The sequence below is a fragment of the Ochotona curzoniae genome, unplaced genomic scaffold, assembly GCF_017591425.1.
Source record: "Ochotona curzoniae isolate NIBS_2020 unplaced genomic scaffold, NIBS_Ocur_1.0 contig_883, whole genome shotgun sequence".
Taxonomy (NCBI): domain Eukaryota; kingdom Metazoa; phylum Chordata; class Mammalia; order Lagomorpha; family Ochotonidae; genus Ochotona; species Ochotona curzoniae.
Window position 1 is genome coordinate 42,571,264 of NW_024466599.1, and position 14,715 is coordinate 42,585,978.

Sequence of the window (14,715 nt, forward strand, 5' to 3'; positions counted from 1 at the left end):
CTTCCAGATATGGATCTTATGTGTGTCAGGCCCTGCCCAGCATAGTCCACCCTCCAGTCTTGGCTTTTGTGAGTGTTGGTGGATGCTGCATCCTGGCCTGTCCCCATACCCAATGCTTGGACACACCTGTAGGTGCTGAATCTTGGGTCAACCCAGCCTACAGTAAACTCCAGTTCCCACGAGTGTTGACGAGTTCTGTGGTCATGCCTAACTTGGCTGTCACCACCCTCAGCCTTGAACAAACCAGTGGGTATTACAGTTCCAAAAATATAAGCCTACTCCCCCTCAGAATGCCCCCAGACCCTGTTCTTTAGTATGCTGGTTAGTGTCATAGCCCAGCCTAACATGGTCCACCTTTTGCCCCAGCACTCAATGGCGGGCACTATGACCCTCCAGCCTTAACTTTTGTGTGTGCCTGTGGGCTATAACTGTTGCCAGCTAGCCCAGCCCAGGTCTCCCATGTGGGCAGGTATCCTGGTTTGACCCAGATATGACTTTTGGCTTCCCCCTCAGCTCCCTTATTTATCTGCAGTTGCAGTGGCCAGGTCCATGCAAGTCCCCTAGTCACTAATCACCTGTAATGTACTACTTCAGAGGTTCTCCCAACCACATATCCCCAAACACCCCTCCTGGGACAACTGACAGCCACCACGTCTATGGCCAAGTCAGCAGGGACCCCGGGGCCTGGCTGGTCTTTCTGTATTGTATGACATACACGGCCTGGGATCCACTGTCAAGTGAGCCTGAATTTTTCATAGTAATTTGTTTCTTCTTCCTATTAGATTGCTCAACCAATCTTTTAACAGTTATAATATTGGGGAAAAATCTATTTATATACATTAATTTTAACACATTAAGTATAATTAAAAGGATTAAAAATGGTTGCAAGCTTCTTTCTGTACTGAAGACATACAGAAGACTGAAATTTTTCTGAGTATGAAGGAATTCAAAAGGAATTAGAATAAGAATTTTTAATCTGAAGTCCATGAACCCTTTGAGGAATGTGGCTAGGAATGAAAAAAAAGCAGTATACCTCTAAAAATCACATTAAATCTTCCTTCAATGTATGTTTTTTTACTAAGGGACTATAATACCCCCAAAAGTTAAGAAAAAGGCATCAAAGAGCAAAGTATAGCCTTGTTAAGAATTACAAAATGAAAATTATCTGAGCTGCTTATTAGCGAAATACTATGTTTTTTTGATTAACTATATATAAATACTCCTTATCTTGATATTTTAAATGTAAACTTGCAAAGTTTACATTAACATTCTAATTGTAAAATCTTTTTCTATTATTTTAATATTAAATTTCAAATAAACTCCAATGAATGACTTATTTCTGAAACACTACATGTAAATTAATTTTCAATTTGACAAATTTATTCAAATTCAGAAAACCAAATGAAGACTGCTTAAGAGGTTTATTGTTATTTACTTATCTTCTAAATATGGCATGAGTTTGAAAACTAGTTTTTAAAAATTCTTGGCATTTTATGTCATAAAAGCATGCAGGTAGCAAAATTATTTCTCTGTTTTTAAATAAACTCCATGACACAAATTCTGTCAAATAAAAAGAGTTCTAGTACTTCCCTGTAAATACCTTAAAAAAATTGTTCACTAATCCGTAATACATAATGAAAGGGACATCATTTATAAATACCATTTTTTAAATGTTAACTTTTTAAATTTTACCATTTTAGTTCCTTCATTCTGTAATCCTGAACATTTTCCTTTGGTAAGGAAGCAAGGAACCTGGAGGCACTAGAGAGGAAATTTAGTATGTTCTAAGAAAACTATTCAACTCAAATTGCGACACTTGGTTTGGCTGAATTTCCTCTCAGAAATTCCTGTGAATGGTGCTGATTCACATGCTGCTTTTGCCCAGTGTGAGGAAATCCATCCACAAAGAATCTTCTCTGAATTTGCTTTCTCTCTCGTTCCTGTGTTTCCTTTCATTTTGGATTCAGTTTCAGGGTAAGATCTTTATTTCTCATTATTCATCTATATAATCTAAGTGAGACTAACATGCTTCCAATCTGTAGTAGCTCTACCTGTACTCACTCAGAATCCAACTTTCTGAAGAGAGGGTTTATTCTTATCTACCAAGTCATTTATAGATGAGTGCCAAACATCCCAGTTACAGTGATGCACAGAATCCAGGCTAATCAGTCAAGCAGATATGGCCAATTATAATCACCACATTCCTCCAGGTCAAGTATGTTCAGACCCATGATTCAGATTAGATTCCCTCACCTTTCAAGTCTAGGCAAAGAAATTTCATTTCAATTTCCACTTCAACTAGGTAATGAGTTCTGTCGTTACATCCACAACATGTACTTACCTGGTATGTAACAAAATGAAGGTAGATGGCACATTTTTCTCTCAGTTCTATGTATGTTCACAAAATCTGTTCTGTTAGAATTTTAAAGATCAGAATTGATCCTAGAGAGCTTTGTGGAATGTCTATTCGGTGCTTAATAAATGACTGTTAAAGAAGGATAATGATTACAGTATAAACTGCCCCTTCCAGCAGTTTTTGGAAGGTCCAGCAGGGAATATGAATTTGAAAAAAATCTCTCCAAGTACTCCCATCCCTCTTACCCTAAACTTCACTTGGGTTCCTTACACAGTTCAATTACATGAAATAATTCTCTAAATGTAATTGTCTGAACTTGAGAATACAAGCTACACACTGAAGACACAGAAACATAAAACAAACAGGTATGAAACACTATTAGGTACAGTTTAGAAGTTGGAGCTACAGTCACTTTTAACTATTGTTAATTCTCTAGAATGAAAAGTGACTGTAAGTAAGAAGGCATATTTAAAATTCAGCCTCTGAAAAAAAATGGCAAGAATGACTGGTATGTTCTAGGATGTTTTACTATGCACACTATATTGCATATAAAGCTGTTTATGGTGTTTTGACACACAATATGAAGCAGCTTATTTGACAAAAGACACTTACGTAGCTTTTCCTTCCCGAAGGAAAATGCAAGATAATGAAAACTGGAGAGTGGCAGATACTACTTTTTTAGATAATGGCTTGAATTTTAACTTAACGTCAGTCTGAGTTGGCATAGGACTTGCATATTGTTTCATGTTGATGTTGCTAGTAGCAAGAGCTTTCCTTCGACCAGAAGGGGATTCCTGGAAGACAAAAAATGATTAAGTAATGTAAAGTTAGCTCACAAATATTTTAAAATACTAATTTCAGGAGTAGGCTTGGTGGTGAAGCCTGCTGAGCCACCAACTGGGATGCTTGCATTCGTGTCAGGATGCTGATTCAAATTCTGCTTCCTGTTTCCAATTAAGCTTTTTTGCTAATGCATCGTGGGAGGCAGATGATAGCTCAGTTGGTTGGGCACCTGTCATCCATATGAAGTCCTAGATAGAGGTCTAGGCTCCTGGCTTCATTTTGGCCCTGGACTGTCAGTTGTAAGCATTTGGGAAGTCAATTAGCAGATGGAAGTTCTCCCTCTCCCTCCTTCTCTACCCTTCTATTAAATTTTAAAAGTAAACATGTCAAAATGCTAAAAATAATAACATTAAATGACAGAGCACTTGCTCCAATGAATATCTGAAACAATTAAAATCAGATAAGGCGGTGTCTTAGTTTTTGTAAATCAGGCAGATATGAATTTGGTAAGAAGTGGTCCAGACAAAAATAAGAGAAGCTTGGAACTATACGTATCTTAAGAAAGGAAATGCAAGAAACAAAACTCGAGATAAAAAACCTTGAGAAGAGGATCCAGTAAACAGCCAAGCATAAAAAAGTATTCAACAGGGGCTGGCACAGCAGCATAGCATGCTAATCTTCCACCTGTGGTGCTGGCATCGAGTATGGGTATGGCTGCTCCATTTCTAATCTGGCTCCCTGCTAATGGTCTGGGAAAGGATGGCCAAGGTCTTGGAACCCTGCATCTATGTGGGAGCTCAGAAGAAGAAGCTCCTGGCTCCCAGCTTTGGACTGGCCCAGTTCTGGATATTGCTGCCATTTGGGGAGTAAATTAGCTAATGGAGCATCTTTTTCTCGTCCTCCCTCTTTTTGTTACTCCTGTTTTGTTCTAACTCTTTGAAGCAAAAGAGAGACATCTTTTTAAAAAAATTATTCAGCAACTGTTTTTCTTCGATTATACTTGCTATAACCATAAGATATTTTTCTTTCCTGTATACCTAAATTTTTTAGCCTATGAGGCATTCTATCTCTTTTTTGACCATAGCATCAAAATTGTATCTGTCCTGTGATTTGAACTTTATTTCTTCCCAGGGCCTTATTTCTAATTACTGTAGTCCAAAGTTCTTGCTACTTTCCTTAACATAATACATATTAAGGAAAAAAATTTTTAAAAAGAGGCGGCTCCTCAGATTCCATGCCCATGGTTACACTGCTAACAGACCTCAGCAAAATTATTCCCAACATAGCTATTCTCAATCAGAAATGGATTATTTCCATTTTCATAATTATCCTTCACTGAATAGTCTATGCCATAGGAAAATATGAAAAACAGGATGACAAAATACTGATTGCACATTTTCTGGAGAAATTTGATGATAAATGAGATAAAATAATATAACAGCTTTTACATCTGTAAGTAGATCAGATATGAATTTGGAAAGAGGTGGTTCAGGCAGAAATAAAGGAAGACTACATGTTCTAATGACAAAAAGAAAAGTTTAGATGCAGTATAAGTTGTAGGTTATATAAATCAAAGGTCATATCATTATTCAGTAGGAGTAGGTTTTAATGTCTGAAAATTGAGACAAAAATTTAATGCTTCTTTCCAAGCTGTATGATTCTAGGCAGGTTGGAAAGTTGAGCACTGGTAACCTTTCTATAAAATAAAGAAGTTAAACAAAAATCCAATCAACCTCCGTAATGCTTTTCTATAAAATCACTCAATTTTCCACCCCAGGCCGGAACAATTATTAATACCTTCGAATTATCATTTAATAAATCCTTATTTGATTGACAAATTCACCTAAAACAAGGATAGAGAAATTTAATTTAAAAAATTAAAACAGCATTTTTCAAAAACCTGCCATTTCTGTCCAGTAGAATAACTAAAAAATATAATGTAGCATCCTTAAAGAATATCTTGTTTTAAAATGGGTCTTATCTGAGAGATTATGCACAGAAATATTCTACAAAACTATTAGTGCATGCAGATACCTTATGAATGAATTTCAAAAATGTATCAGGCACTTGAGAAGGATTTAAGCTCTCTCAGAAGAAATACTTAAGAATATGCAAATACCCTCAACTGAATCAAGTTGAACAGATGTGACTACAGCAAACAATACAAGTGTTCTTTCTCTGGTTGGTACTGTCAATCAAAGAATAAGATTAAGGCCCAAGGTTCTGACAACGTGCAAAATGAAAAAGTACGACCAGGGAGTATCAACTTATTACACTGATATGAACAATAATCTCTTATTGTACCTTTAGAATAGCTAACAACTTCTACATAGAAGATTCAAAGCCTCTGTTTTGAAAGCATGACATACTAACTGTCAAGTTATTTTTCAGTTTTTGCTAAACAAATCTGTTTCACCAAGTAAAACATTGATCTTTTACTGTATTTCAGTTTATAATCAAATAATCAAACTAAAAATATATAAATAAGTATAATTTTAAAAGCTCAGTTTCAGTATGCTTTCTACAAAACCTCGATTTTTTAAATTAATATTCTGTCAGCCTCAGATTAAAAATTATGTAGGAGAGTTTTACTTGCTGAACTCAGGCTTGTAAGAAAATAGAATGCTTTAAGCACCTGGTAAATCAGTGTCTTTCAAACATTAGTCAATAAAAGCCACCAAATCCGATATGAAGTTGGACCATTTAAGTAATTTCCTGCTCAGTAACAATTAAAACAGGACTTTGTGAGGTCTGGGCAGATGAGCATAATAGAGCATGAAGTTAAGTCACTGTTCATAGAGCCAGCATCCTACACAGGTATTGGCTGGAGTCCCAGCTTCCCCACTTCCAATCCAGCTCCCTGCTAACACACCTGGGATAGCAGCAGAAAACAGCCCAAATCCTTGAGTCCCTGCACACTCCTGGGAGATCCAAATGAGGCTCCTGGCCTGGCACAAACCCATCTGTTTCAGAGGTTTGGGGAGCAAACCAGTGGATGGAAGATCTCCCTCTCTGCAACTCGTCTTTCAAATAAATGTTTTCTTAAAAAAAGACTGTTTGTATTTTTCTTTTTTTGAAATCCAGCCAAATTCAACTAGAAATCAATAACCTGAATTGTAATGTGATATCAGCAGTTATTATTCATGGATTGATTTTTTTGTAGCCAAGATTCAATTTCACACTCTCAGGCTAGCAAGTAGTTTTTAAAGGTGCACAATACCAAGTACCAATATGAATACCAACTCTCTGATACTGCCAGAGTTTCAACTGCCACAACTTTAGGCATTATCTTGTAAAACTAGATATACATATCTTATGATGCTACAATTCTTCTCCTAGAAGTAAGTCATAGAGAAAGTCTTATCAACATGAAAACACCCAGCAAAGTATTTAGCATATAGGAAGTACTTAATAAACAATATTTTAAGTAGATTTTATGGACTAGTTATTATATTAACATTATAACAAGTTCAATGCAGGATAAACAACTTGAAAGGAGGAAAACAGATAAATCACAACTAATAGCAATATTTCCTTTAGTGTAGTTACATGATTAAAGCTAAGATAAATTCTCCACCTCAATGCGCTCATTGCTAGTCACACTGCAAGCAGTAGGTGTTTTGTTGGCACATGAAAATAAGAAAGACTGTACTTTTAAATTCCCTAACAAGGAATGAACTAAAAATCAACAGACACATTCTAATGAGATTATTTTTATAAACACTTTAAAAGATTGATGTTACCAACAACAGCAACAAAAACAGGTTGCCAATATAATTTATTTTTCTCCATAAAACGTCATGGAAGGTATGAAGCAGTATAGTTAAATAGGATATTCTGGGGCAAGCATATGCATAGGTAGTTGTGTAACCACTTGGGACCCCTGCAATTCCTTAATGGAGTGATTGGGTATGAGCCCTGTCTCTAATTCTAATTCCAGTTTCCTGATAATGTGCAGCCTTGGAGGCAGCAGATGAAGGCTGAAGGACTTGGGTCTCTGGCAGTCCCTGAATGAATTTTGGGCTGCTGGCTTCTGCCTTGCTCAGTTCCAACTTTTAGGGGTAAGATCAGTGGATCAAAGAATTTTATTTGTCCTTTTTTGCTTTTTCTGTCTTTTTCAAATAAGTTAATAAAATACATTTAAAAATTTTTAATGAGTTTTTTTTTAGAATTTTTATTTTCATTTTATGTGAAAATGGAGAGACCGACACACAGAGTTTCTGTACTGCTGATTCACTCTCCAAAGAGAAACTAAGTCTTACAAGTAGGTTGCAGGAACCCATGTATCTGACATATTACCTACTTATTCCAAGATGTACATTATCATGAGGAAGCTGGCTTAAAAACAGAGGAACCAGGACTTGAACTGGGAACTCTCTATATGGAGCTTTTCTTCTCTTCTTGAAACTGGTTACTATTTAATACAAATGGGGTCACAGGTATGGTAAGTATAATGATCTCTCAAACTGTACTGAGATAAGCTTAATGGCCTAATTCATGATAGATATTTATAAATATTCCATGGATCCTAAAAAAAAATTTAACTCATCTTATATACTGCTGTCCACTTCTGCAATAGGACCTTTTCTTTATGTAAAAATCACCTAAAGAACAAACTGTTCTGTATTATATATAACGACAAATAAAGCAGTAGAAATTCTCAGATATGAAGTTCCAAAATGTTTTCTAAGTCACACAAATCGAGAAATAAATAAAAAAATTGGCACAATCCCAAGCAATAAATCTTGTGAAAAATCCCTTTTTACAATTAACCATTCTTCCCCTTTAACACACAGAATTTTACATAATTTTGAGCCCTTTCTTCAGGTATACTTACTTGATATTTAATTTGTTTAAAATAACACAAACACATTAACATTTTTATGAAAAACAAATATACTTTCTACAGAAAAATTTAATGAGAATACTAGCTCTATTTCATATTTCTACAAATCTCTTCAATGTCTTTATGTTTACAATACCTTTTTATTGTCTGGTTTAATAGCTCTACATTTTGGTTGAAATATAAGAATGTCAAGCTTCAAACACATATGTACTTGGAAAAGAGGAATATTTTAATAACCTTTCAGATTTTTTTTTTCATCTTTAATACTAAGCAAAAACGTAGCAGAACTTTCTTAAAGGGTTACAGTAACTCAGAATTCGAAATCACATGAAGAAATGTTTTAAACTCTGTTAAACTAAAATCTATTGCTCTATCATCTACATTGCATGAATCTTTTACCCATACCTGATCTGGCAACTTCTTACTCTGGTCATCAGAACATACTGATTCTCTGAACTACGAAAATATCGACACATTTGATTGTGTAGTGCCAAAAATATCACACATATTTATATGATCCTCTATTCCAAAAAATATATTTTTAAAGCCTATTTATTTGAAAAGAACATCAACAGAGAAAATGGTAGAGACATTAAAAGTGAAAGAGAGAGAGCTTTTCTCTGCAGATTTCACTCCACAAATAGTTGCAACGACCACTTCTGGGCCAGGCTGAAGTCAGGAATCAAGGACACCAAACTGGTTTTGACGTAGGTGGTAGAGGCCCAAGTATCTGCAACCATTTTGTGCTACCTTCCCAGGCACATTAGTAGGAAGCTGCATTAGAAGTAAGGCATCTGGGACTCAAAGAGCACTCCAATAGGGGATGTTAACAACTCAAGTAGTGGTTTAACCCACTTGGTACAATGCCAGATCCAGAAAACCCTTTAAGCATAAGGAAGCTCTTGAACTGACCAGTGCAACTTTTCCTAAATTTAAATTTTCAACTGAAAACTAAAGTTTAATACCACTGATAACGGATTATTTTAGTCTTTGCCTTTAATAATAATCTCATTTTGCCCCCATTTTCAAGAAAATATTTACTAAATAATTACCAGAGTAAATAACCAGTTTGCCTTTCTTTTTTCAGGTTAAAAATAGTATTCCAGAAAAGATACACAACTATTTTTTCTTCTGTTTTTGTTTTGCTTTACATATCCTCATTTTTCCATTTACTTGCACAAACAGAACAGTTTTCATGTATTTCATAAACACAATTTTAAGCCCACAATGGTATACCCCAACCTCCTTCTTCCTATGCCTTTTCTCTCTCTTTTAATATCTGTGATAACATACTGTTTACTTAGTAGCCACACAAGCTTAATCTTCCAATAAAGAAAAAAAAATCAGCAAGTATAGAGACCATTCTTATAAAAGAGTACAAACAAGAGCTGTAAATAATAAACAAAATTTAAGATGTCAATTTCACTCACAAACATATTTTGTACTCTCTATATAAGTTACAAATCAAAGAAAGATAATAACTGCTTCTTTTGGATTTATTTCACTAAGCATAATGGTCTTCAGTTGAAGCCAGTTCGCTGCAAAAGACAGGGTTTCATTCATTCTTTCTTGTGACCAAGCATGGGTCATTTAGTAGACCTATTTTCAGATTTTTGAGGAATCTCCTTGCAGTCCCCCATAGAGGCTGTATTAGTTTACAATCCCCCCCCAACAGTGTATTAGGGTACCTTCTTCTCTATGACTATGTCAGTTCTTGTTAAGGGACACCTTGTCACAGAGAAATGTTGAGACTGTGAACAAGCACATTTAAAAAAAATAATTCTTTCAAAATGCATTATGTACTCTCTTCATTTAATTACAGAGATTCATCAATAAACTAATATTAACATAGAAATTTAATACAATAAATAACTTAATTATAGCATTATAAAGAAAAGTTTTGAAAACAGTGAGGGCTAGCTCCTGATGACAAATTTCCAAGGTGATATTGTCTTTATACTTATGTTAACTACAAGAGTTGTTTTTTTCCGCATTATTTCCTTCTATGCAGTGTAGTTACTCCTCCTTGATCCACAGAATGGCAAATTCTGGAGTCTCAAGCTTTAATCAACAAAGAAAACTTATCAGACCTTCCTGCTATGGGAATGGAGAAGTGCTAGACTTTTCTGCATTTCCATGCAGAGGTAAAAGCAATAAATTATAGATCAAACATGGTAGAAAGTTCAGCATTATAAACAGTTTCATTGGATGTTGATCTTGAATTTAGGAGTAGATGCATTCTGCACTATATTTTCAATTCTCAGTATACTAGTCTGTATTATATAATTCCTCTAGATGAATATACGTATCTACGTGTGTGTATCTTGCATTTTGTATATAGGTTGCTTTATGTGAGTCAGAAAATATGGTATTTGTCCTTTTGGGATTGGCTTATTCCACTGAGCATAATGGTTTCTAGTTGGGACCCAATTTGTGGCAAATGGTAGAAATTCATTCTTTTTAATGGCTCAGTAGTATTCCTTAGTCTATACCTACAATGTCATGATACATGTAAGTGGCAGAATGTTGGACTTCTGACTGTTGCTAAAGGACTGAACTACTGCAACAATATAGGGAAAGGTGCTCACTTTAGCAGCATATATACTAAAACTGGAATGATACAGAGAAAATTAGTATGACACCTGTGCAAGGATGATGCACAAATTCATGAAACATTCTATATTTTTTGTTCTGGTAAAAAAAAATAATAATACAGGGAAAAACAGTGGTGGGGGGAAGGGAAAACAGAGGGTGTGCAGGGAAATCCATGAGCTTATGGAATTGTATCATGAAAAATTAGAAATTAAAAATATGTAAGAAAAAAACAAAAAATTACAGATCAAGTAGAAACATTCAGTAGAAAAGCGATGATGAACGCTTGCCTTCTAGACTTCCTGCTTCCAATTATTACCACTATTGTTTTATGTCTTTCGATTCTATTAGTATCATTTCAGAACTGCATTTAAAAATATCTTTTCCTGTTTTGTGATTGCTTTTAGCTGTTTCCTAAGAGGGGTTATTGATGCTAGTCTGTCATACTGCCAGAACAACATGTGGGTTCAAGTCTCAAACTGGCTTCAAGACTTTAAGTGTTCTTACTGACACAGTATCTGATAATAAATCACTGCTTAAAGCACACACACTTCTAGAGTCCAAAAGTTTACTAGATTCTGTTCATATTTTTGTCCATGGGAACTCTTAAAAAAAATTTTGTTCTGAGTACTGCTGAATCAGTACACTACAGACAACGAGAACTTTGACTAGCATTTTAAGAGCATGTGACTAGATAAATGCTGGCCTTGAAAGTCTCAGCAATTAGTTTAATCTTCAATTTTGTATCATGTTTACATAGTTATTTCAATGTAAAGAATTAGAACATATTTTATGCCAAGAGCCACACTCGGCTGACTGAAGAATCAAAATCTTCAAGTGAAATAATGTGGAATTGGAAGAGACTTGTCATTGCTAAAGTAAGAACACCTTCTAATATATATAAAAGAAATATAACATTTTTTGTCTTTGAACTTTTCACTAAGATCCAATGTAAAAGTTCCTGAGACTTGGCTTTTTTGAGATAAAATAACTTGTTGCACCCAAAACTAACAACTGTTGCTTTATTTCTTGCACAGATGTTATGCAGAGTCTATGACATGCCTGTGTTTTCCCATTTAATAGATAACACTTTAAATTTCACCTTTAAAAAATAAAAAGTTCATATGGAAATTATACAGTTCTAACTTTTTCAAAATTGTGATGCTGGTCCTTCATGCCATCGCAAACATATTCCTCAGGCCATACGGAAAAGATCTTTGCTTCATCAGCAGACTCAAATGGAATATGACAGGATTTAATTTGGAATCTATGGAGCAATTAAATGCTAAGCCTACATGTCACAGGGCGCTCTCTCAACCACAAAGACTTAATTAGAAACCATATCAGCAACATAACCAATTCAGATGGTTGGATGGAAAAGAGTTTGGTAGCACAAATGTAAACAGTGTCAGCATTTTTAAAAATTTAGATATGTGTTCCCAAACACTTAAAAAAAGTCTTAATTTAGAATAAAATATTTTAAAAAAATATTTGGTTTTTATTGAATAGTCAGATTTACACGGAGGAGAGACAAAGTTCTCTGATATGCTGGTTTACTCCCCAAGTAGCTACAACAGCCAGAACTGAGCTGAGCTGAAGCCAGGAGCCTGGAGCTTCTTCCGGGTATCCCACGTGGTTGCAGGATCCAAAGGCTTTAGGCCATCCTCCACTGCTTTCCCAAGCCACAAGCAGGGAGCTGGAAAGGAAGTGGAGCAACCAGGGTTTGAATTGGCACCCACATGGGATCCTGGTCCATGCAAGACGAGGACTTTAGCCATTAGGCTACTACGCCAGGCTCCTTTCTTTTAAAATAAAAATTAAACACCCCACCCTCCTTACAGAGAAATTCCAGAAATACACAAAAATAGTTAAAATTGCATAAGTCAAAATGGGTATAGGCTATCCAAATAGAAAAAAAGATGTTCATCATGTCAATTCTATCACAAAATGCTAAAGGGCAGTTTATGTCAACTCATGCCCGTATAACCCTGAAGAAAGCAACCAAAAAAGTTTACTCAGACCATTTTATGCAGTTGTTTACTCTTGAAGAAGATATTAGCCAGATTTTCTAATTAGCTTCTAGCAGACATACTAAAACAACAAAAAAATCTGTTAGTTTTAAAAAGATCTGGTGGGCAGGTGTTTAGTGCAGCAGTTCTACCATTTGGCACACCCAGACCCTATAATGGAGTGCTTGGGTTCAAGTCCTGGTTCTGGCTTCTCATCCTTGCTTCCTGCTAATGTGTACTCGGGAGACAACAGATAATGGCTCAAAGGAACAACTAGATTGAGTTCTGGGCTTTTTGATTTGGCCTGGTCTCGGCTACTGCAGATCTATGGGGAATGAAGCAGCAGGCGGACTATTTCCCTCCACATTACCCCTCTCTCTTTCCTTTCATTTCTCTGCCGTTCAAAGAAAAATAAAAATACTTTTACAATTTTTCCCTTAAAATATTTATTTATCTATATGAGAGCCCTTGGGTTCACTTCGCAAACCCCCACAAAGGCAAGAGATGGGAACCCAATCTATGCTTTCTACATAGTTTGCTGAACCAATTCCTTGAACAATCATGGTTGTCTCCCATGATCTGCGTTAGCAGCAAGCTGCAGTCAGGAACCAGAACTAGAACCAAAATGAGGGCCAAGCATCAAACCCAGTTAGTCACAATGGGATGCAGGCATTCTAGCCAGTGTCTTAACTGCCTCTGTCTAACACTGACCCCTAAAACTCTTGAGTAAAATATTCAAATCATTTAAGATTTTATGTATGTCACCAAATCATGTTCCTAAAAAGTAACATCAAATAATCAACAGTATACAATAATGCTAGTCTCCTACTATTATATTTTCAATCTTTGCTGAAGTGTTGACACCAAAAATCTTATGTATGACTTTGTACTTACTATCCATCTGCACTACCTCTTATAAAACCAGTCACATGCTTTTATCATTTATCCATTTGGACCTAAACTTTTTTTAAAAATATTTATTTTTATTGAAAAGTCAGATATACAGAGAGGAGGAGAGACAAGAGAGGAAAATCTTCTGTCCGATGATTCATTCCCCAAATGGCCACAACAGTCATAGCTGTGCCAATCTGAAGCCAGAAGCCAGAAGCCTCTTCTGGGTCTCCCACACGGGTGCAAGGTCCCAAGGCTTTGGGCAGTCCTCGACTGCTTTCCCAGGCCACAAGCAGGGAGCTGGATGGGAAGTGGAGCTGCCAGGACATGATATCAGCCCCTACATGGGATTCCAGAGCTTGCAAGGTGAGGACTTCAGTTGCTAGGCTCCAGCGCTGGGCCCTAAACTTTTTAAAAAAATTACTTATGGAAAAAGAAGAATGCAGAGGGAAGGAGAGAAGAAGAGAAGGGAACAAACAGTGTTCCCTTACCAGTTCACTACCCAGATGTCTACTTGGACAAGAGGCCAAAGCCAGGAGCTTGGAACTCAATTCAGGTCTTAAAGAGCACTGCTATAAAACAAATTATTTGAATCATCACCACTGTCTCCTGTGGTCTGTGTTAGCAAGAAGCTGAAGTCATGACCATAGGCATGAACTGAACTCAGTATTCCAATATGGGATGTGGATGTCCTAATCGGTAGCTTAACCACTGAGACAGTTGCCCACCTTGTTTTTCTTATTCTTGATTTAAAAAAATTAACAACACTGTATTTAATATTTATGTGAGTACACATAAAAGTTTGTGTATAAGTAAAATAAATGATAGCAATGATGTAAAGGACAGAAGGTATTTAATCAATTATTTGGTTACTATAAAATATGTATATTACCTGCAAATTAATACATAATTTGAAAGTGAACTTGGATTAGTTATAAATGTATATTTCACACTCCAGTTAACCACCACAAAATCTTAAAAACGAGATTAACTGAAACAAAATGGGATCACATAAAATGCTCATTTAAAATCACAAGATGGAAAACATATGCAGACAAAAACAGAAATAAAGGAACAAGAAATAGAAAACAGTAACAAATAAGATAGACCGTAATTCAATTGTGACGTCAATTTCAAAAGGACCTAATTAAGAGACTGTTAGAGTGACAAACAATACTGACTTTAAATATCAATAATAACACAGGTTCATTGTAAGCAAAAACATTAACAGAAATTTC

At 35.7% G+C, this 14,715-nt stretch overlaps 1 protein-coding gene and 1 non-coding gene across 4 annotated transcripts in view; one reads left to right on the forward strand and one right to left on the reverse strand.

The window, feature by feature from the left end:
- Positions 1–14,715, reverse strand: part of EHBP1 (EH domain binding protein 1) — a 293,792-nt gene that overhangs the window by 196,675 nt on the left and 82,402 nt on the right. For all 3 annotated transcript variants that reach the window (XM_040993344.1, XM_040993342.1, XM_040993343.1), the window contains exon 6: positions 2,969–3,150. In XM_040993344.1, coding sequence (XP_040849278.1) covers positions 2,969–3,150 — 182 coding nt within the window. The remainder of the gene's footprint in view (positions 1–2,968; positions 3,151–14,715) is intronic.
- On the forward strand, positions 10,566–10,672 carry LOC121165442. The gene has a single exon (XR_005885235.1). It is a non-coding gene; the product is annotated as a U6 spliceosomal RNA (small nuclear RNA).